The sequence below is a fragment of the Natrix helvetica genome, assembly GCF_964273705.1.
Source record: "Natrix helvetica genome assembly, chromosome: 16".
NCBI lineage: Eukaryota > Metazoa > Chordata > Lepidosauria > Squamata > Natricidae > Natrix > Natrix helvetica.
Genome location: NC_138563.1, coordinates 3,637,298 through 3,660,149, shown reverse-complemented (window position 1 = coordinate 3,660,149; position 22,852 = coordinate 3,637,298). Strand labels below are relative to the sequence as shown.

The window sequence follows — 22,852 nt, the reverse complement described above, 5'->3', positions numbered from 1 at the left end:
TCATGAGGACTAGTCTCTTTGAATTGTAAGAGAGGCTCCAGGTAACAAGAGCGTACAGAAGGTTTAGTTGCCAATGCGCCCAAGAGGGGGAAAGGCTTGAGGATTAATTTCCCAGATGAAGTAAAATGTTGGATGATAACAATATAGTCAGATAGATCAGCAGGCAGGCAGAGAAAGATGGATGGATGTATAGCTAGATGGAATAGATAGAACTTCTGCCCAACTCACCACATGGAGTTGTTTTGCGGGAAAATAGGGGGAGGAAGGAATATTAGGTATGTTCACCACCTTGAGTTATGTATAAATAATAATAATATATCTATAGCAGTCATGCAATCACTGATACATAATAATAATGTAGCACATTATGCACACATAATAAATATAAGTTTAAGTGGAATATCAGCATACATAATACATACATACATACATACTTATGTAAAGGTAAAGTTTCCCCTCCACATACAGTATGTGCTAGTCGTTCCCAACTCTAGGGGGCGTTGCTCATCTCCGTTTCAAAGCCGAAGAGCCAGCGCTGCCCGAAGACGTCTCTGTGGTCATGTGGCCGGCATGACTCAATGCCGAAGGCGCACGGAACACTGTTCCCTTCCCACCAAAGGTGGTCCCTACTTTTCTACTTGCATTTTTTAAACGTGCTTTTGAACTGCTAGGTTGGCAGAAGCTGGGACAAGTCACGGGAGCTCACTCCGTTACGCAGTGCTAGGGATTCGAACCGTTGAACTGCCAACCTTTCTGATCGACAAGCTCAGCGTCTTAGCCATTGAGCCACTGTGTGTGTGTGTGTGTGTGTGTGTGTGTGTGTGTGTACATACAAATACACTTTATATACTGTGTGTATGTATATTTATATGTATATTTGCTGGTTTTGTTGTATTCGGGTCTTTTCCCGTGTAAGGTTGAGATTGTCTTTGCAACGTTTCGGCAGGATCTCACCTGCCATCTTCAAGCGTGGGCTTAAAAAGACCCGAATACAACAAAACCAGCATACCTACACCCATGAAAATCTACGAAAACAAATATGTATATTTATATATACTGTATATATGTGTGTGTGTGTATATATATATATGCTGGTTTTGTTGTATTCGGGTCTTTTCCCGTGTAAGGTTGAGATTGTCTTTGCAACGTTTCGGCAGGATCACACCTGCCATCTTCAAGCGTGGGCTTAAAAGCTTTTAAGCCCACGCTTGAAGATGGCAGGTGAGATCCTGCCGAAACGTTGCAAAGACAATCTCAACCTTACACGGGAAAAGACCCGAATACAACAAAACCAGCATACCTACACCCGTGAAAATCTACGAATAGGCAGGGGGTTGGACTAGAAGACCTCCAAGGACCCTTCCAACTCTGCTATTGTATTGTATTGTATAAAAGAATACATTGATAGTGCAAACCAACCATCCAGGTTAGGGCTTAGCACGATGCGTCATTCGCATCCCCTCCCATCACGACCTGCCTTCGACCCGCAACACATTCGTTTCACACATACTCTACTGTTAATCTATTATTCTACTAGCTTGCAACTTCCGCCAGCAGTCATTATGGCGCCTCCAGCTCTTTCCCTACCCTGCACTTTCCGTACGCATTTCTGGTTGAAACCCTTCGGCCTTGATGGCTGTGGCTGCTTTGCTCTGACGTTAGTGAAGCCACTTCCGGTCCAGCCTTCCTTCTTTCCCCCTGAGTAAAGATGGCGGACGAGGCGACCCGGCAGGTAGTAGCTGCGTTGCCGTTGCTGAAAACCAACGCCGGTCCGCGGGATCGGGAGCTGTGGATCCAGCGGCTGAAGGAGGAGTACCAAGCGCTCATTAAGGTCCGTGCTTGGTCTACTTAACGGCAGGGAGAATTATATGCCGGAGACTTACGTGGCTTTATTTGAGCTATTCCCTTTGCCGACGGTGGCTCCAGAGGGTCAACGCTTCCCTTCCCTTCTAGTGATGCGAGTTAATACGGTCGTGGGAAAGAAAATCCAGGGAGACCTAGCAGCCTCAAACTTAAGTTGAATTTGCAAAGTTTGAGGCAGGAGCGTGCCTGCTTGAAGCATCCCTTGTTGCTTTGCAAAATGTTTTTTCTTTTCTTTTCTTTTTCTGTAGTATGTGGAGAACAACAAGAATGCCGATAACGATTGGTTCAGATTGGAATCTAACAAGGAAGGTACCAGGTAAGGGAAATGAAGACAAAATACAAATTTCTTGAATGAATGCATAAGGCATCTGTTCAATCTTCCAGATTCGGTACTTGGCATCGCTCAGGATTGAGCAAGTAGACCATTTCTTTTTTTTAAAAGTGAGTTTCATTATTTTTCAATTACAAAAATAAACATTCCATCTTTCCTTAAGCCGTGTGTCGTCTGGGTACAAACATCTCTATGCAATGTCGTTCCTCTTTTGCCACATCTTTCACATTCATAATTAACATTATTTCCCTAAGTTTAGTATTATAATATATTGATCATTTAAACATTATAAAACTCTCCATTTTTCTTCTTAATATCTTCTAGTAATAATATGACATTAAAAATCATTATTCTCATCATACACATACTAACAGTTTTCATCTTATTTATATCTCTAAGTGTATTGTCTCAAGTACATCACTTCTGACATCCAGAAGTCTCCCTTTACTTTCTTCAAAAATTTTGGATGGTAATCCTTGATTTATGGCTACAATTGAGCCCAACATTTCTGTTGCTAAGCAAGACAGTTGTTAAGTGAGTTAAGCCACTGTTTTACACCGTTTCCTTGCCACAGTGGTTCACTCCGGTTGTTAAGGTAGTCACGCGGTTGTTAAGTGAGTCTGTCTTTGACTTGGTTTGTCAGAAGGTCGCAAAGGGGGATCATGCTTATTCCTTTTTGTTTTGCTCTCTGTAGATGGTATGGGAAGTGCTGGTACATCCACAATCTCTTGAAATATGAATTTGCGGTTGAGTTTGATGTAAGTTTTACCCTGTGTATTAGTTGACGTTTTCTTATTCCTTTTCCCCTTTTTCTTATTTTTCTGATTTAATTTGTATTCTTGGTCTCCTCCATCTTGATGGGACTTTTTTTCTCTAAGAATCACATGTTGCTGTTTCCTTTTCAGATCCCAGTTACTTATCCGACTACGGCACCAGAAATCGCTATTCCAGAACTGGATGGCAAAACAGCCAAAATGTACAGGTGAGTTGTGCTTAAAATCCATCCTCGATCAAATACTTGTTCTAATGCCGATGAGATTTCCTTTATTCTGAATCATGGTGTCGCAGTGGTCAGAGTGCAGTACTGCAGGCTGCTTCTGCTGCCTGCTGTCTGCCTGCAATTTTGCAGTTCGAATCTCACCAGCCTCCAGGTTGACTCAGCCTTCCGTCCTTCCGACATGGGTAAAATGAGGACCCAAATTCTTGGGGGCAAGAGGCTGACTCTGTAAAACTGCTTAGAGAGGGCTGTAAAGCACTGTGAAAGCGGTATATAAGTCTAAGTGCTATTTCTATTCTGTCAATTGTGCTTTCTTAACACTTGCACTGTCTCTTTTTTTCCTTATAGGGGAGGCAAGATATGTCTGACAGACCATTTCAAACCCTTGTGGGCTCGGAACGTACCCAAATTTGGACTAGCCCACCTCATGGCTTTGGGGGTGAGTTTCTGACACGTCGGGGAGCGATTGGCTGGAAGGAGAGTAGAATTTGAAAAGAACTAGGAGCAAAGTTTTGAGTCAGATTGGATGCAGAAAATGAATTTCTGTCAGCAAAACAAGGTGTTTTTTTTTGTAATCCTGGACTTACGGCCATTTGTTTAGTGACTGTTTGAATTTGGAACCTTGCTGATGGATGTTGTGGCAGAGGAAATATTTAGATTAAATAAATGTGATATAAGCGAGAAGCATGAAAGATTTGCTAAAAGGTCTTTAAGGGTTAAAATTCTAAAAAGGGCTTCAAGAAGTGATGGAGAACTTTGTGAATTTTTGGTCATTTCCTTTGTCTTACAGCTGGGACCATGGCTGGCTGTAGAGATTCCTGATCTGATATCCAAGGGACTGATTGAACACAAGGACAAATGAAGGCCCTATCTCACTGTTTCTCTTAAGACCCTCCGGCACACGGATCCGTGATATTGACTGTCATATATTTCTGTGTCTTAATTTCTTCTTGTGGATTGTTAGCAAAATTGTGCGTTGTGTCTCTGTAACGAAACAAACAGGGAGGAAAAAAACCCCTGCTGAGCTGCTACCATTACTTGGAGTTCACCGAGATGGATATCTGTTTATTTATTTAAAGGAAAGTACCAGCATGCCAATTTTTCAGAGCGCTGGAGACCAACCCCAACTTACATGCCACTTTTTTTGAAAGTTGTTTTAAAAGTTTATTGAAAACACAGAATGCAAACAACTTAAAACAAGACCAGACAGATTGACCTCTGCAAGGAAATGCCTCAAGGTTTTCTTTCAATTTATGCCATTAAAAAAAATAGCTGGATTGTACAAAACGCCCGTGATCTCATTTCTGATTTGCAAATAAATTCTTTAGCCTCTAGTCTGAGGAAGTCTGTTTGCAACCCTCATTTTTTTTGCATGTTGTTTTCTCAATCTGGTTTTAATTTTGTCCCTGCATTCCATTGATAGATTTCAAGCTTTTGATGGTTTTTTTAAAAATGAATTTTACCTCAAATGAAAGTATAGGTAATCCTCGACTTGGTTGATTATTCGAACTGACAACAGTCCCGAAAAAGTGCATTTAAGGACCTTTGCAGCATTCCTACATTCAAAATTTCATCGCAGGGCAACCCTGCATTATCATGTTGTGGGGCAAATACATACATACATGACAATAAAGATTATACTTATACATACTTATATACCCTTTATTTCTCAATTTTAAAAATCCTATTAACAAAAGAGGTTGCATTTTGTTTCCTTGAGCGAAACCATAATAATAAACACAAGATATATATACCGTGTGTATACTGTATATATATACAATAATACAATAGCAGAGTCTGAAGGGACCTTGGAGGTCTACTAGTCCAACCCCGGAAACCCTATATCGTTTCAGACAAATGGCTATACAATTAATTTATATATGTATGTATGTATGTATATATGTATGTATATATGTATGTATTTGTGTTACAACCCCTGGTATGCCCAAATATGGGAGGGAGCCAGGTTCAAATCCCAGTAAGGGTATGGCTAGCTGATGAGAGCTAAATAGATTGAAATAGATCTATACTAGTCTCCCTTTATTTATTTATCAGCACAAATACAACACACACACACAGACACATATATATATATACATACACACACACATATGTCTTTAAAAAGTTGCTGCCAACTTGTAATTGAGAAATAAAGGCATATATATATATATAATGCCTTTATTTCTCAATTGCAATCTGGCAGCAACTTTTTAAAAACAGGCCGCGGCCTCTTTAAATCCGCGGAAAGCGGCTCCCCGTTGCCATGGCAACGGGAACCGTGCGCAGGCGCTGCAAGGCCCGCCGCAAAAACAAGAAGCGTCTCCTGGATGACGTACCAGAGAGGCGAGCGGAGAACGCGGCGAGCCACGCATGCGCCGCGCAGGAACGCCGCCTCCCTCCGCGGCGGCGCGTCGGAGGGCCGGCCGTGGCAAGTGGGCGCCTGCGCAGAATTCCTCGCCGAAGCCGGCCGCGCTCCAGGCAACGCGCGACGCGGCGCGGGAGGGCGAGGAGGAACAAAGATGGCGGCCGGAGCGGCAGGAGCCGTTGCCATGGCGTCGCGGCGGCGGTGAGGCCCGCGCTCTTGGCGGCCTTCGCGGCGGCGGCGTCCTATTTTGGGGCGCGGAGGGGGGGGGGCGTCGGGGCCGCTGAGGGAGCCGGGGCGAGCGGCCCACCGACCGGGGGGGGGTCCCGAAAGCGCCGTTATAACCGAGGTGCCCCTTCGCTGGGGGGATGCGGATAGGCCTGTGGGGGGCGGGGAGGGGGGAGGAGGGCGTCTATACATTATATAGGTGTCACACGGGGTGGAGAGCGAGGAGGGGCATTATTATGTAACCTGCAGGCGGTGGGGGGGGCGAGGCGGGTGAGTCTCGGCCGCAGGGGAGGGGTCCTTGAGAGGGGGGTGGGCGTCCCTATTCCTGTGGGGGGGGTCACCCTTTGCACCGGCTCAGAAGATGGGGAGGGGTCCCCGCCGTCTGCCCCTGAGTCTAGGGGACCCCCGAGACCCTCCCCAGCCTGTCAGAAGCGGAGGACTCCAAATCCCATCGTTGCTGCCCGTCTCTGGGCCGGAGAGATGGGAGAGGTGGTTCCCACCGCAAAAGACCCCGGGAGCGCCAGGTTGGAGAAGGGGGAGCTCAAAACCCCTGCGGGGGTGGGTGGGGGCTACGTGGGAAGCCTCAAAGAAATCCACTTATTTACTTGATTTATTCTGTCGAGCATGTACAAGAGAACAGATATAAGTATGATTGTGGGGTTTTCCCCCGCAAAAGGATGGTTTATAGCAGTTTATAGGGAGGAAATTTTGGAGGACTACAAAGCCCATCGTTGCTGCAGGGCTCGGGCCTGTCTCTGGGCCAGAGAGATGGGAGGGGTGGTCCCCATCACCAAAGAGCCCCAGGGGCGCAAGTTTGGAGAAGGGTGGGTGAAAAAAAGGGGGGGGCCTATAAATGAAACCCACTTATTTACTTTATTTATTTTGTCAAACGTCTAAGATAACAGATATAAGTATAAACCTGACTTTGGAGTTCCCCCCTCTTCCCATCCCCCAAAAGGATGGTTTATACCAGTGGGCACCAACCACTGGTGGTCGGCAAGAAAATTGAAAAATTATTTGCCTTTTTAAAAAAATTGCACTCAATATTATTGAGGGGGACGTGGGGTCTCAGCGGCTAAGTCGCTGAGCTTGTTGATCAGGAAAAAGTTGGTGGTTCGGATCCCGAGCGCCGCATAACGGAGGGAGCTCCCGTTCCTTGTCCCAGCTTCTGCCAACCTAGCTGTTCGAAAGCAGGTAACAAAATGCAAGTAGAAATGTAGGAGCTACCTTTGGTGGGAAGGGAACAGCGTACTCTGCCCTCCTTCCCTTCCTAAGGATTTCACCCTTTTTAGATACAATCCAATCCAATACAATGGCAGAGCTGGAAGGGACCTTGGAGGTCTTCTAGTCCAACCCCCTGCCTAGGTAGGAAACCCTATACCGTTGCCAAGAACTACAATTTATATTGCTATGTTGACTACAGTAGTGCCTAATACTTACCGAACTTCAGCAAGAGCATGTAAAGTTGAAAGGTTTTTTTTAAAAGATCTCTCTGCTACTCTATTTGTTTGTCTGTCTGTCTATCTATCCACCTATCCATCCCTCCACCCACCCACCTATCTAATTTATATGCTGGCCATCTTACTGTGATGTTCCTCACCTCTTGATAATTAGCTGCTTGCTAATAAGACTGTTAGTAATTGGAACTGTTTACCGGACTGCTCCATTGTTCATTTAGGGAGTTTTTTGTTAGATCTGATCGCTTTGATTCAGATTGTGATTCCTTAGCGAGTTGGATTTAGATGGGAAATGGATTCCTCTTCTTTATTCTCCTTTTCCTTCCTTGCTCTGCCTGGTGTCTTTTTCAGGCAAGAAGGTCTGCTAATTGTCAATAGTTCATCGCCATATTGATCCCAGATTGTGGGGTTTCCTATCCGGCGTGCCTCTATGGTTGCTATTGTAATTTAACTCTCTTTTTAAGGATGAGTAGAGCCATCTGATAAGGATAGATCTAATGACAGTTTATTGGAACCAAAGCTAAAAATAGCCTTTATTTCTGGAGAAAACTGCCTACGTTCTTTGAAGAACGTGTTGCTGTCCACTTCTACAGCTCTACTCGTGGACTAAATATGTATTTGACATAACCCAAATTTTGAATAGTGGCTCAGTGGCTAAGACGCTGATCTTGTCAATCAGAAAGGCCGGCAGTTCGGCGGTTCGAATCCCTAGCGCCGCGTAACTGAATGAGTTCCCGTTCCTTGTCCCAGCTTCTGCCAATCTAGCAGTTCAAAAGCATGTAAAAAATGCAAGTAGAAAAATAGGAACCACCTTTGGTGGGAAGGGAACAGCATTCTGTGGGCCTTCAGCGTTGAGTCGTGCCGACCACATGACCATGGACGTCTTCAGACAGCGCTGGCTCTTCGGCTTTGAAACGGAGATGAGCACCGTCCCCTAGAGTTGGGAAATTTTGAATTTCTCATTTTTATAATATGTCATTCTCGCTCATTTGTTTCACCTGATTTTAAAAATGCGGTGAGCAGATTTTGAAATAATTCTGGAATTTTTGTTTTTACTTCAGTTAATTTAGACGTGCGGTTTTCCCTATACTGACAACGGGGGAAAAACGTGGTTTTCTTGCAGACGTTTCATGACCCAACTAGGAAACGTCATCAGTGGTACAAGGGAATGGGGATTGTGGGGAGGAGGAGGAGGAGAAGAAGAAAAAGGAGGAGGAGGAGGAGGAGGATTGTGGGGTCCTTGGTGCTCTCTGAGCTTGGTGGTTTCCTTGCAGACGTTTCTTCACCCAGCTAGGTAACATCCTCAGTGCTAGAAGGGAGTGGGGTTGCTCTCTCTCTGTTTATATACCAGTGGCTTGCCCTGTCAATTCTTGGTGGAAGTGTGTTTGTGAGAAGCCTTCGCTGTTATTATAGTAGCTAGAACTCAGGAGAAGCTACCTTTAAGCTATAACTTATTTTTCCCCCCTTGGGAGACGGGGTGGAAGAGTGTATTTGTCAGCCAGCAAACAAGGTCAGGAACAAGTTTGTGTGGAATCTTACTTTGTTGACATGGCCTCTAGTAACAAAATTTGCCAAACCTGACTCTGCTTTCCTCTTCTCTTTCTTAACGCCCTGCATGCTAGGGTGGAGCTGAGGCTGCTTCCTAACGTCCCCGAGGCTTAAATCTCGTGTCTCTATTTTTTTGGGTAATCATCTCTCTCTGCGGCGGCGTTTCTCCAAATCTCGGCGCCTATCGGTGTTGTCCGGGAACCGAAAGCCGCCCCGCGTGAGCCCCGCTTCCTGTTCTCTTTTGCAGGGCCACAGCCAAGGGGAACCCCAGTGCAGTCAGCCACCTCTGTGAGGTGTGAACGAGGGGCCAGCAGAGTTGAGAGACACTCCGCTTGCGAGAGGTGTGTATTGTGGTGGAAGGACATTTCACACTGTTTGAGTTTTTCTTTTCCCAGCCGAGCTGTCTGTCCTCAAAGATAGCTTTCGGACATTCAAATCGGGGGGAATCTTTTGCTTTGCGGCGTCAACTTCGAACCGAACCCGGCCGGGGGCATTTTGGAGACTTCAGGGTTGCGATGAAGGGATAGAGAGGGGTAGAAGAGTCAGATGGGGGCCTTGTAGCCAGAATAGAGTAGAATGGAGTGGAATAGAAAATGGAATAGAGAATAGAAAATAAAATATAGAATATAGAATAGAATAGAATAGAATAGAATAGAATAGAATAGAATAGAGAATATAGAATAGAATAGAGAATATAGAATAGAATAGGGAATAGAATAGAATATAGAATATAAATAGAATAGAGAATAGAATAGAGTAGAATAGAACAGAACAAGAGAATAGAGAATAAAATATAGAATATAGAATAGAATAGAGAATAGAGTGGAGAATATATTATAGAATATAGAATAGAATATAGAATATAGAATAGAATAGACCATAGAATAGAATAGAATGGAGAATAAAGAATATAGAATAGAATATAGAATATAAAATAGAATATAGAATAGAATATAGAATAGAATAGAACATAGAACAGAACAATAGAATAGAGAATAAACTATAGAATATAGAATAGAATAGAGAATATAGAATAGAATATAGAATATAGAATAGAACTGAATAGAATAGAGAATAGAGAATAGAATAGAATAGAATTCTTTATTGGCCAAGTGATTGGACACACATGGAATTTGTCTTTGGTGCAGATGCTCTCAGTGTACATAAAAAGACAAGCCAAATAGTTTCCTGTGGGAATCAAGGACATTCCAATGGGAAGGGAAAGGAAGGAAGGAAGACAATGGATCCCCCAGCCATGCCTGAGCCACCACAGGTGCCCCTGACTCGAGTGACATTGAGCTCCCCCCCCCCCCCGGCCCTCCAAGGTCAAACACAACCCTGACGTGGCCCTCAATAAAATCAAATTTGACAGCTCTGCAATACAATATCGCCCATAAATAAAACTCTTCTTTGAGGGATCTTACCTGCTTGGGAGTTCTGCTTTCTATGGGGCCTTGGAACCCCGATAGGGGGACCTTTCGAATGGCGGCCTCACCCTTCGCTCTTCCCTCTCTCCTTTCCCTTCCAGGGCTCTTCACCTCCTCCTCTCCACCATGCCCCAAGCGTCGGAACATCGCATGAGCCGGGCTCGAGAACAAGCCGTCATCACCTCCCAGCCGAAAGCATCCCACAAGCTGCTGAACGGGTGCCGGGCCCCCAGCCAAGAGCACCGGGCCTGCTGCTCCTCTTCCACCCTCTCCAATGGGTTCTCCACCCTCAACACCACCACCGCCGCCTCCAAACTCCGCCCTCTGCCCCCCAGGCCGGGCAACGTGGAGGAACGGAGCAAGAAAATGGAGCTGGAGCGCGGCAGGGCCTCCAAGCGGGGCGAGGTACCCCGCGGCACATCGTCGTCCCGCCGGGGACCCCTCAAAGCAGACCACGCCCTCCGGGTGCCCAGCTGCCCGCAAGCCTGCACTGTCTCCGGCAGCAGCTCGTTCACCATGCCTCCCGGAGTTCTCCTGGGCGGGCCGGACTCCGAGTGCCGGCAAAGCAACCTGCTGCGCTCCAAGTCCATCAGCATCGGGGACTTGAGCCACCCCGGCAGCCGCGGCGAAGAGCAGCTGAGCATGGCGCTGAACCGGCTGGCCCTCCAAGACCGCAACCCATCTTGCAGTCACAAGCTGGGCCTGGGCGCCCTGGCTCTGAAGAGGAGCTCGTCCCTCCGCAGGGTCAACGTGACGTCCGTCCTCGACGGCCGCCCTGCCGCTCCGCTCCTCTCCGTTCGCACGGAAGGCTATCTGAGGACTTGCAACATAGACCCGCAGGCCATGGAGTACGGGCGTCCCCAGGATATCCTGATGACGACGAGCCCGCCTTCAAACAGGACGCCGGTTCTGAGCAGACTAGAAGACAAAGCAACAACCGTAAGTGTTGTGGCCTGCCAGCGGATCTGGCAGCAGAGTCGGACAGTGAGGAGGGTTGGGGAGGAACCTGGGCCAGTCCTGGAGTCTGGGGAAGGCTCTGAGGAGGGCTCTGTGTCGGAGGCAGAGAGGGGGCCAGGGCTGTCTGACAGTTATCAGCTGCCTTCAGAATCAGACATCAGTGAGGCAGAAGAACAGCTGGAGCCTGTTCCCAGTGTGTGCATGCGCAGAGTTGCCAGACACAAAGGGAGCAGCTAAAGAACAGGGGTTGACTTGGGAGGAAGGCCACAGGTGGATGATGAATGGACCCTCCCAGAGGAAATAAAAGAGGAGCGACAGGGGAGTGGAGTTTGCAGGAGACCATTCGTTCGTTTCATTGGTCCGTGACTCTCCGAGACTCCTGGCCAAGTTCTGCAGAGGTAGGACAAACGGCTCCTTCCTTGCAGGCTTGTCGTTGTTGCAGTTCTTGAAGTGTACTGTTGTGGCACTGATGACGTTACCTAGTTGGGTTGTGAAATGTCTGCAAGAAAACCACCAAGGTCAGAGAGCACAAAGGACCCCATAGCTGTCCTCCTCCTCTTCCTCCCCCCCTACGAACCCCACTCCCTTCTAGCCCTGGTGACGTTACCTACTTGGGTCATGAAATATCTGCAAGAAAAATTGGATGACAGAGAGCATTTAGTACCTTTCCTTTCAACCCTGAGCTACAACTATTTCCCTTCCTCGATTCCATTCTTTCGCTTTGCGTCTGTCTTTCTCTCCTGCCGGATTTACCATGATCTGCAAACGGGGAGCAGTTTCTAATCTTCACACTCTCTCTTTCCTTTTTGACTTATGCCTCTCTTTCCACCCTACCTGTCCTACTCAGAAGACTCCCCCACCTTAGTTTGCACGACCGGACGATCCAAATTCTGATTTCCCTTTTAATTTTTTCCCCGGATGCATCTGATTTTTTCAATTTGAAGCGCAAGGCTGATTTGGGGAAGGCACCCAAAGGTAGCCACTGCTCATTAACCTAAGAGAAAAGTGTGTTGCTTCCATAGTAACACGCGTGGCACAGCACACACGAAGTATCTCAAATGTCTCCCCCCACCCCCCAAAAAATCTTCCTTTTAAATACCATATTTTTCGGATTATAAGATGCACCGGAGTATAAGTCGCACCAAGATTTTTGAAGAGGTGTATTTAAAAAAAAAAAGTTTTTGCCCTCCTCGGCAAACTTTCCCCATTTTTGTGTGAAAAAGGGCCATGCAGAGAGTTTGAGAGGCCTGCAAAGTGCCACGGAGGGCAAAAACGCGACGCGTAGGGGGGTTTGGTAGGGGAAAAAGGGGTCTGTTCTTTTGCAAAAACGGGGGGTGCAGAGAGTTTGGATAGGGCGTGCAGAGTGCTCCTGGGGGGCCTTGTGAAAAACGGGCCCATTTTTCGCTCGTTTTTGCACGCCTCCCAAACGGGACGCGGGAAACGGGATGCGCGGGGTGGGGTTTCGGGAGGCCCAAAATGCTGCATTCGGTGTATAAGACGCACCCAGATTTTCACCCCCTTTTGAGTGTGTGTGTGTGTGTGTGTGTAAAAAGGTGCATCTTATACTCGGAAAAATACGGTACATGCCCCGTCATGCTCAAGTGTCTCCTGTTAATTTGTTGTGCATCTGTTGTTTGTTTACCCCCCCCCCCCCGGATTAGAGAGGGTGTCTCTATTTTTACTGTGTTGTGTAGCCAACAATCCCCGCTGAAAACCTTCACTCCCCAAGCGACTCCTCCCAACAACTCATTTGTGAGTCCGCTGTAAGGTGTTAATTAATTCCCCACAGGGGGGGGGGGGGAGAAGAGATTTCTTCTGCAGCTCTACAGGTGGTCCTCAACTTACGACCACCTGCAACTGCCGTTGCTCAGTGTGGTGTTGATGGTTGTAAGCCTGAGTCCCTTTTTTCAGGGCCTTCCTCATTCACAACGGTTGTAAGTCGAGGACCGTCTGTGCAACCGTCTCCCTTGGGGGCAATCAAACCTTCCTTTGATTCCCGCTTCTTCCAGATTAATTTTAGACCCCTTATGTGACCCTTGTCGCCATAGCCTTCCTGCGGTTGGTGCTGGGTTTTTTTGATTTGTTTTTATCGTACTTTCTCTCTTTGTCTCCATCGTTCCCTCGACCCGCCCCGGGTCCCTAAAGTAGCCTGCTCTGCTAATTAATCCCATCGCGGCGAGTCTCCAGAATTGCCAAGAATAGCTGGAAGAAAGGGGATTGGCTCATGAGCTGATGGCTTATAGAGGCAGGTGGGAGGGCTCAGCGGCCCTTTTTCACTCACCGCTGAGCGGGGCGAGGCATAGCACCCTCGTCCGGCTTCAGGGGGTCCAACCGGAGCTATGCCAGAGGTCCAGGGCGCCACTTTGGTGGAACTGCCTCAGAAATTGCACCGCACCTTATGCGCCAAGTGCAAGCTTAATGGGCGAGGGACAGACATCTCCGAGTCGGTCGTCCATACGGCAATGATGGGGCTTCTGCTGATGACCAGCAAGGTAACACTAGGAATATCCATAGAAAAGGAAGATTTGAAGGTCAGGGTTGAAATAACGGGGTGCTTGGTGCTCTCTGAGCATGGTGGTTTTCTCGCAGACGTCTCATGACCCAGGTAGGGAACATCATCAGTGCTAAAAGAGAGAGGGGTTTGAGGAGAGGAGGGGGAAGAAAAGGACTGGGGGGGTCCTTGGTGCTTTCTGAGCTTGGTTGTCTGCTTGCAGACATCTCATGACCCAACTAGGTAACGTCATCAGTGCTTCATTGCCGGAGGTTTTTAAAGAAAAGATTGGGCAACCATTTGTACATAATAATGTAGGGTCCCCTACTTGAGAAGGGGGTTGGTCTAGAGGCCCTCAAAGGCCCCTTCCAAGTCTGTTATTCTGTTTCCCTTCCTTGTTTCCTTCTTTCTCCATTGTCTGAAATGGTGTAGGGTTTCCTGCTTAAGCAGGGGGTTGGACTAGGAGACCTCAAAGGCCCCTTTCAATTCTGTTATTCTGATTTCCTCCCTTCCTTCCTCATTGTATGAAATGGTATAATGCTTGGGCAGAGGGTTGGACTAGAAGATCTCAAAAGCCCCTTCCAACCTTCTTCCCTCCCTCATCACTGGTGGTTTTGAAGAAGAGATTGCAGTACCATTTGTCTGAGACGGGATAGGGTTTCCTGCTTGAGCAAGGGATTGGTCTAGAAGACCTCTAAGGTCCCCGCCAACTCTTGATATCCTGTTATCCTGTTTTGTTTGAGGCAGCTTCAGCAAGGAACAATTGGGTGTGTGTGTGTGGCAACAGTGTGCTGTCCCAACGAAGCTGTCATCTATCCGTTTCCTCTTTGTTTTTGTTTCCTTTAGACACATCACACACTCCTGCTAGGCTCCGGGCACATAGGTCTACGGAACCTTGGCAACACGGTAAGCGAGAAATTGTCAGGCGTATCTCCCTCCCTCCCTCCCTCCTTTTGCCACTCAACGATTTCTTAAATATCTGGGGATTTTGCTTCCCTGGGACATCCTCAAAGGGATGAAGTTGAAAGTTGGGTAAATATATTTTATTTTATTTATTTGTAAAATTTGTTGGCCATGCACGTTACCCCTGGGCGGCTTACAATCTTTAAAAGACAAAAACTATACCGAGGCTAAAAAAAAAACCGACCACCAGTAAATTAAATAGAATAGAATTCTTTATTGGCCAAGTGTGATTGGACCCACAAGGAATTTCTCTTCGGTGCAGATGTTCTCAGTGTACATTAAAAAAAATATTAATCAAAAATAATAAAATACACTTAATGATAGTCATAGGGTACAAATAATCAGGAAACAATATCAGTATAAATCGTAAGGATACAAGCAACAATAATTTGAAGAGCCAAGCACTGTATAAATGAACAAGGTAGTTCTCCTTACAACTTTGGCCATTTTTAAGATAGATAGATGATAGATGATAGATAGATAGATAGATAGATAGATAGATAGATAGATAGATAGATGATAGATAGATAGATAGATAGATGATAGATAGATAGATGATAGATAGATGATAGATAGATAGATAGATAGATAGATAGATAGATGATAGATAGATAGATAGATAGATAGATAGATAGATGATAGATAGATAGATAGATGATAGATAGATAATGATAGATAATGATAGATAATGATAGATAGATAGTGATAGATAGATAATGATATATAATGATAGATAGATAATATAGATAATGATAAATATAGATAGATAATGATATTGATAGATAATGAGATAGATAATGAAAGATATATAAATAGATAATGATAGCTGGATAATGATAGATAGATAATGATAGATAGATAAATAAATAGATAATGATATATAGATAGATAGATCAATAGAAAGGAAGGAAAGAAAGAAAGAAAGAAAGAAAACACACTCAAAACATGCTCTGAAAATGCCCTAAAAACAGTTTGTTTTTTGGGCATTTTTGGGCTGTTTTCCGATGGTCAGCTGGAATCAGGAGGAAATAATAATAATAATGATAATGATGATGATGATGATATTGATGTTGATGCTGATGTTGATGCTGAGCTCGGGTCTTCCGAGCTCCATTTTCGCTAGCAGAGGGTTGCAGGAGGCTGTGATGGCCCAAAACGGAGCCCAGGAGCTCCTTTTCCACTGGCAGAAGCCCAGAAGGGCCAGTCCTTCGCTGTTTCCAGGGTGGGCTTGTGGGCCACATCTAAGCACCCCTCGGGCTGGATTCGGCACCCGGGCCTTGAGTTTGACACCCCTTGGCTATATGTTCCCCTCTATCTCAATCCCCCCCCCCCCTTCTCCCTATCGCTCAGCTCCAGTGTGGCAACCCTTAAGCAGTAAAAAAAACACAACGGCTTCAAGCAGGTCAGCTTGAGGGTTGACGGTGCCTTTGGCACTCAGGCCTTGGGTCCTTCCTCCTTTCCAAGTTGCCGGAGAGACGCGAAGGCTGGAAAAGGGTGAAACCGAAGAGAACGTTCGTTGTATTTTTTTCCTCCATTGTCCCAACATAAAAAAATTATCATTTTATGTACCAACCGAACTGCAACTTAAGGGGCCTCCCCTCGCCTTTTTTCTCCCTCCTCCCAGTGCTTCATGAACGCGGTGTTACAATGCCTGAGCAGCACCAAGCCCTTACGAGACTACTGCCTCCGTCGGGAATTTCGGCAGGAACAACCTTGCACGCTCCGGACCCAGCAGGAATTGACAGAAGGTAAGAGAAAGGGCAGGGCGCCAGGTCTCTCCCCCCCTCCTGTTGTGGCCCACCAGCGGCCTGTGGAGCTGGCAGCCGATTCGGACAGCGAGGAGTGTTGGGGAGGAACCTGGGCCAGTCCTGGAGTCTGAGGAAGGCTCTGTGTCGGAGGCAGAGAGGGAACCAGGGCCGTCTGACAGTTATCAGCTGCCTTCAGAGTCAGACATCAGTGGGGCAGAAGAACAGCTGGAGCCTGTTCCCAGTGTGCGCATGCGCAGAGCTGCCAGATGAAGGGAAGAGCTAAAGAACAGGGGTCGACTTGGGAGGAAGGCCACAGGTGGATGATGAATGGCCCCTCCCAGAGGAAATAAAAGAGGAGCGACAGGGGAGTGGAGTTTGCAGGAGTCCATTAGTTCGCTTCATTGGTTCATGACTCTCCGAGGCTCCTGGCCAAGTTTTGCAGATCTCGGTCTGGCAGCTCTCCAAGCCAGATAAGGTCTGTGACCGTAAATCCTCCCTGGAAAGACTTTGCTGGAGGTGAAGGAGCAGAATTAAATTAACAAAAGGGTTTTTTGCCAAGACAAGCAGTTTGCTTCAGGCTCTTGGGAAGCCTCGGTCAGAAGACCTGCTCATGAATACAGGAGAATTACCTAACCAGATTTCAGAGCAGAGAGCTATATCGGTCTCCAGAGAGGCTTAATCCCAAGTCTTGCAGGCCACGATTATATAAGCACGCCGGTCTTAAAGGGGTATAATTAGAAGCCTTAATGCCAGGGCAATCCCGTCCCTCGGTCCCTTGTGGGCTGTTTTTAGCCTCGGCTGGCAAATTTAAGACCCATCCCCCAGAGGGAAAGAAAGAGGGAGAGAGAATGAGAGAGAAAGGAAGAAAGAGGGAGAATGAGAGCGAGAGAAAGAAAGAGGGAGAAAGAGAGAAAGAAAGAATGAGAGAAAGAAAGTGAGAGAAAAGGAGTAAGAAAGAAAGAAAGAGAAAGAGAGAAAGAAAGAATGAGAGAAAGAAAGTGAGAGAAAAGGAGTAAGAAAGAGAGAGAGAAAGAGAATTAGAGCGAGAGAGAGAAAGAAAGAGAGAGAAAGTTGTGTCACCAATTAAAATTAAGTCCTTCTCAGTTCAATGCGTTTTATAGGAATTAATCCTCAGCAGGAAGGGCAGACTTAGTCTATTAACCTTTGGACCTAGTGAATTAGGTATAAAAATAGAAGAGTCCACGCTGGAATGAGAAGGCAGGTGTGAAACTGACCGGTGGGTGTGTCCCCCTCTTTCCAGCCTTTGCAGATGTCATCGCCACGTTGTGGCACCCCGATACCACCGAGGCCGCCAACCCCAGCCGCTTCAAGTCCGTCTTTCAGAAATACGTCCCATCTTTTACAGGATACAGGTGAGGCATATGCTCTCCTGCGGGGAGAGGGGGCGGTCTATAAATTTAATAAAACCTAAACCTAAACCTAAACCTGCTGTATTTCTACTCCCTATTTCTACTACTGGCAAAAGTTGTCATCTTACAAACCTGTGGTACAGTGTTTCCCAGCCTTAGCCATGTAAAGAAGGGGAACTCCAACTCCCAGAATCCCCCAGCCAGCCTGCTTTAAGAGGGGTGGGCTTCAACTCCCAGAATCCCCCAGTCAACATTCTTTAAGAGGGGTGGACTTCAACTCCCAGAATCCCCCAGCCAGCCTGCTTTAAGACGGGTGGACTGCAACACTGCTCCGAGGCCCGGTCCTTTACTTCCTAGCTATGGCATTTCCTTCCAGGGTTTACAATCGGACTCTCTTGTCCAGGAGTTGCGTTATCTCACATCTCGGGGAAACAGCGCAGCTTTTGACTCTCTCCCTCTTTTCTTTCCAGCCAGCAAGACGCTCAGGAGTTTTTGAAGTTCCTCATGGACCGACTCCACGTGGAGATCAACCGGAAGGGCCGCAAAAGCCCCTGCATCCTCTCCGACACCAAGTGGCCCTCGGTCCTAGAGGAATCCGAAACGTTCAGGTGAGCGGGGACCAGAAGCCGGATATTTAGTTGCACCCTCAACGGAAGACACGTTTTAAATTTATTGGTTGGCGTCGCCACTGCCCTCGTCTTGCTTCCCTTTTTTACTTCCTTCCTTTTTCATTCCTCCTCTTCCTTCCTTCCATCTCACCTTCCTTCCTTTTTTCCTTCCTTTCTTTTTTCCTTCCTTTGTGCCTTCCTTCCTTTTCTCCTTCCTTCCTTTTTTACTTCTTTCCTTTTTTCATTCCTCCCCTTCCTTCCTTCCATCTCACCTTGCTTCCTTTTTTCCTTCCTTTTTTCCTTCCTTCCTTCCTTCCTTCCTTCCTTCCTTCCTTCCTTCCTTCCTTCCATCTCACCTTCCTTCCTTCCATCCATCTCACCTTCCTTCCTCTTCCTCATTGTCTTTCTCTGCTCTCCTTCCAGTGACGATGAGCAAGCCAACCAGATGTGGAAACGCTACTTGGAAAGAGAAGACAGCAAAATAGTAGGTGAGCAGACTCTCCCTCCAATGACATAGGTGGTGTCTGGTGTGTGCGTTTGTGTGCGTGCGTGTGTGTTTGTGTGCGTGTGTGGCCATCAGAACTCAGGAACCAGATTGCGAGTGGCCCTGGAGAGCCCGTCGTCGCTTCAAATGGCCACTAAGCCAGCAGTCGTTAAGCGAGGACTGCCTGTCCCAAGCCAAACGTCTCGATCTCTCGTAAAGTTTCCAGGCTGATCCTTGGAGTGACAGAACTTCCTCTCCCTCCTTCTCTCCCACCAGACCTCTTCGTTGGCCAGCTGAAGAGCTGCCTCAAGTGCCAGGCCTGCGGCTATCGGTCCACCACCTTCGAGGTTTTCTGCGACCTCTCCCTGCCGATCCCCAAGGTGAGACCCCCCAAGGGATTGCCCAGAGCAGCCGGCTGATCCATTCAAGTCCAGAGGTTTGATCGTTGGTAGAGATCAGGGTGCTTGGGGTGCAGAAGGTGGGAGCTCTTGCAGAGGTCATCTCACACACACCCATCCCTGTTCCTTTGCCCCGTTTTTGATGACGTGTTGAAACATTTTTGATAAATGGGAAAGCGACTGCCTGGAGCACGGATGAGGTTACCTAGCTGGGTCATGAAACGCCTGCAAGAAAAAAGCCAAACTCCTTGAATTGATACCAATAAAGGAGGATATTTGTAGCTTGGGGTTGAAATATGGGGGGGGGCTTTGGCTCTCTCTGAGCTTGGTGGCTTTCTTGCAGGCATTTCGTGACCCAACTAGGTAACATCATCAGCGCTAGAAGGGGGAAGGAGAAAGGGGAGAATTGTGGGGTCCTTGGTGCTCTCTGAGCTTGGTGGTTTTCTTGGGAGACGTTTCATGACCCAACTAGGTAACATCATCAGTGTTAAAAGGAAGCAGGGTTTGCAGAGAGGAGGAGGAGGAGGAAGATAACTGATACAGATTAACAGACCTGGAAGGGACCTTGTAGGTCATCTAGCCCAACCTCTCCCCCCCCTCCAGCTGTGGGGTCCTTGGTGCTCTCTGAGCTTGGTGGTTTTCTTGCAGACGTTTCATGACCCAACTAGGTAACATCATCCAGTTGTTAGGGGAAAAGGTCTTTCTAATCAAATGCTCTCTTTGGGTTTATGCAGAAAGGATTCGCTGGCGGGAAGGTCTCGTTGCTCGACTGCTTCAAGCTTTTCACCAAAGAAGAAGAGCTGGATTCGGAAAATGCCCCGGTAAATTTCCCCCCCTTCTCCTCCTCCCCGGGGCCCCCCAGAAAATGTCAACCCATGAGATTTACGAATCAACTATGTAGTCCTCGCCTTACAACGGTTGATTTGGGGACCGTTCAAAGTGACGATGGCACTGAAAAAATGGAGCAAGCATGGTCATAAAACGGGGCAAAACTCGCTTAGCAACAGAAATTTTGGGTTCATTTGTGTTTGTAAGTCGAGGACTACCTGTAACCATTTCTACAGGATTTACACTAAGCCAAACTTACTCCCCCCCCCTTTCTCTCTCTTTCCCTCTCTCATTCTCTTTCTCCCTCTTTCTCTCTTTCTTTCTCCCTCTCTTTTTCTTTTCTTTCTTTTTCTTTCTTTCTCTCATTCTCCTTTTTCTTTCTCATTCTCTCTTTCTCCCTCTTTCTCTCATTCTTTCTCTCTCTTTCTTTTCTCTCTTTTTCTTTCTCTCATTCTCTCTTTCTTTTTTTCCCTCTTTCTCTTTCTCATTCTCTTTCTCATTCTTTCTCCCTCTTTCTCATTCTCTCTGTTTCTCTTTCTCTTTTTCGTTCTCTCCCTCTCCTCTCCAACTTGTCTTTCTTTCTCTGGCTCTCCTCCTCTCCCTCTGTCCTCTCCACTCTCTCTCTCCTCCCTCCCTCTCCCTCTCTCCTTCTCTCTCTCTAGGTATGTGACAAATGCAGACAAAGGACTCGAAGCACCAAGAAACTGACCATCCAGCGTTTCCCCCGTATCCTCGTGCTACGTATCCTTTCCCCGTTATTTGCTTCCCCATCTCCCTCCTGGCTTCTTGAGGGAAGAAAATGCAGGAGAAAGAGGGAGAACGGTGATGTGGAGTCCCCTAACAGCGAGAGGGGCTGCCTAAAAGCCATCAACATGGGAAAAGGCCTGAGTTATCCTCTCCTTGACTTGCTGTTTCCCCAGATCTCAACCGGTTTTCCACCACCCGCTATTCCATTAAGAAATGCTCTGTCTATGTGGATTTCCCCCTCCAGCAGCTCAACCTGAAGGAGTTTGCCAGCGAAAAGTCCGGTAAGTTGATCTCTTGAATTGGCGAGGATTCTTTCTGGGTATCTTTTTTTTTTTTAGAAGGGAATGGAATGGAACAACGAATGAAAGAGAGAGAATAGAGGATGGGATGGGGATGGGAGTAGGATTGAGGAATAGAATAGAATAGAATAAGGGATGGGAAGGGGCAGGGGAGTAGAATAGGAGATTAGAACAGAATAGAGTAGAGTAAATAGAATAGAAACGAAACTAGAATAGAACAGAATATGAAATAGAATAGAATAGAATAAGGGAGGGGAATGGGAATGGGAGTAGAATAGGAGATTAGAACAGAATAGAGTAGAGTAGAATAGAATAGAAACTAGAATAGAATAGAACATAGAATAGAATAGAATAGAATAAGGGAGGGGAATGGGAAGGGGAGTAGAATAGCAGATTAGAACAGAATAGAGTAGAATAGAATAGAATAGAAACAGAAACTAGAATAGAATGGAGAATAGAATAAAAACTTAGTATAGAATAGAATAGGATAAGGGATGGGAAGGGGCAGGGAAGTAGGAGATTAGAACAACAGAAAATAGAATAGAATAGAAATTAGAATAGAAACTAAGACTAGAATAGAGAATAGAATAGAATAGAATTTTAAAAAGTGTTTTTAAACGGAGCCCATCTCACCCTTGGCATCCAGCCTGTTTCCCGGTATCGGTGTACATCCCGTGCCGTTTTCTCTCTTTTGAAGGCACCCCCGTATACAACCTGTACGCCTTGTGCAACCACTCTGGAAGTGTCCATTACGGTCATTACACAGCCTTCTGCAAGGATCAATCCGGCTGGCGTGTGTTTAACGATTCCCGGTAAGTGTGTGTGTGTGTGTGTGTGTGTGTGCGCGCATTTAAACGTAGCACATAAAACAGTTGAAACTTGGGCGGGCGTTCTCCACGATGTGCGGAGAAGTGAAATACATCAAATTACAGCTCGTGCTAGACGTAACCTCCCCATTTTTATGTTTAATATTTTTTTAAAAAATGAAAAACAAATGTCTCGCTTAACCAAAGGAATTTTGGGAGCTCCATTGTGGTCGTAAGTCGAGCGCTGCCTCTACTCACTCTCTCCTCTCGGTGTTCCCCTTTTCCCAATTCCGCCCCCCCTCCTTCCTTCCGCAGGGTGTCCCCCATCAACGAGAACCAGGTCCCTTCCAGCGAAGGTTACGTACTTTTCTACGAGCTGGACGACTTGCACTGGAAGAAACAGTAAAAAAGGAAAGAAAAAACGGGGAGACAAAAGAAGTATTGATTCCCGGCCCTTTTCGACCACGAAGCCCCCTCTTAACCTCACAGAGGGCTCTTTTAAACCTTCAGAAGAAAGGGAAGGTGGGGGGAAAGCAGTGGTGGAAAAAGAGAATTAATAAAACCCAGGAAACGATTACCACGTGAGGAGTTTGGTTCTCCCAAGGCTTGGATCGCCGCTTCTGGTTTTTTTTCCTACCTTTTTAATCCAGGTTTCTTTGGGCTTTTTTTAAAAAAACAAAACAAAATACATTTTGTTTTATTTTTATTTCTTGCCTCTGTGGGGTTTTCCTCGCTCCTCAATTCCCCAGAGTTTTAAGATTAGAAGGGGGAGAGAAAAAAAATGATTTTATGGGGAGGGAAGAAGAGGATCGGAGGGTCGCAACTTCAGAGAGAGGTACACACGCCGTGAAGCAAAGCAGCCTTTTTCCTCGTCCGCGCATCCATTTTTCCCCCTTTTTCACCTTCCTTCCTTCCTTTCCTGGCTCTCTTCCCCCTAACC

General features: G+C 46.6%; 2 protein-coding genes across 2 annotated transcripts; both read left to right on the top strand.

The window, feature by feature from the left end:
- Positions 1 to 1,671: 1,671 nt before the first annotated feature.
- On the top strand, positions 1,672 to 4,525 carry UFC1 (ubiquitin-fold modifier conjugating enzyme 1). The gene is made up of 6 exons (XM_081968608.1): positions 1,672 to 1,831; positions 2,112 to 2,179; positions 2,889 to 2,952; positions 3,100 to 3,176; positions 3,540 to 3,630; positions 3,982 to 4,525. The coding sequence occupies exons 1-6, from the start codon at positions 1,709 to 1,711 to the stop codon at positions 4,051 to 4,053; spliced, it is 495 nt and encodes a 164-aa protein (XP_081824734.1). The 5' UTR covers positions 1,672 to 1,708; the 3' UTR covers positions 4,054 to 4,525.
- Positions 4,526 to 5,541: 1,016 nt separating this feature from the next.
- Positions 5,542 to 22,445, top strand: USP21 (ubiquitin specific peptidase 21). Its single transcript, XM_081967953.1, has 14 exons — positions 5,542 to 5,757; positions 9,034 to 9,127; positions 10,315 to 11,152; positions 14,508 to 14,567; positions 16,249 to 16,372; positions 17,634 to 17,745; positions 18,213 to 18,350; positions 18,774 to 18,838; positions 19,111 to 19,214; positions 19,967 to 20,053; positions 20,723 to 20,801; positions 20,981 to 21,088; positions 21,804 to 21,918; positions 22,228 to 22,445. The coding sequence occupies exons 1-14, from the start codon at positions 5,562 to 5,564 to the stop codon at positions 22,316 to 22,318; spliced, it is 2,211 nt and encodes a 736-aa protein (XP_081824079.1). The 5' UTR covers positions 5,542 to 5,561; the 3' UTR covers positions 22,319 to 22,445.
- Positions 22,446 to 22,852: the final 407 nt, after the last annotated feature.

What these genes read in the sequence shown, in the direction of transcription:
- UFC1 (XM_081968608.1), top strand. Translation starts at nt 1,709, where the DNA reads ATGGCGGACGAGGCGACCCGGCAGGTAGTAGCTGCGTTGCCGTTGCTG. An exon ending in AGTACCAAGCGCTCATTAAG is followed by an intron (nt 1,832 to 2,111) that starts GTCCGTGCTTGG and finishes CTTTTTCTGTAG; the next exon opens with TATGTGGAGAACAACAAGAA. An exon ending in AATTTGCGGTTGAGTTTGAT is followed by an intron (nt 2,953 to 3,099) that starts GTAAGTTTTACC and finishes TTTCCTTTTCAG; the next exon opens with ATCCCAGTTACTTATCCGAC.
- USP21 (XM_081967953.1), top strand. Translation starts at nt 5,562, where the DNA reads ATGCGCCGCGCAGGAACGCCGCCTCCCTCCGCGGCGGCGCGTCGGAGG. An exon ending in TACGGAACCTTGGCAACACG is followed by an intron (nt 14,568 to 16,248) that starts GTAAGCGAGAAA and finishes CCCTCCTCCCAG; the next exon opens with TGCTTCATGAACGCGGTGTT. An exon ending in CCAGCAGGAATTGACAGAAG is followed by an intron (nt 16,373 to 17,633) that starts GTAAGAGAAAGG and finishes CCCTCTTTCCAG; the next exon opens with CCTTTGCAGATGTCATCGCC.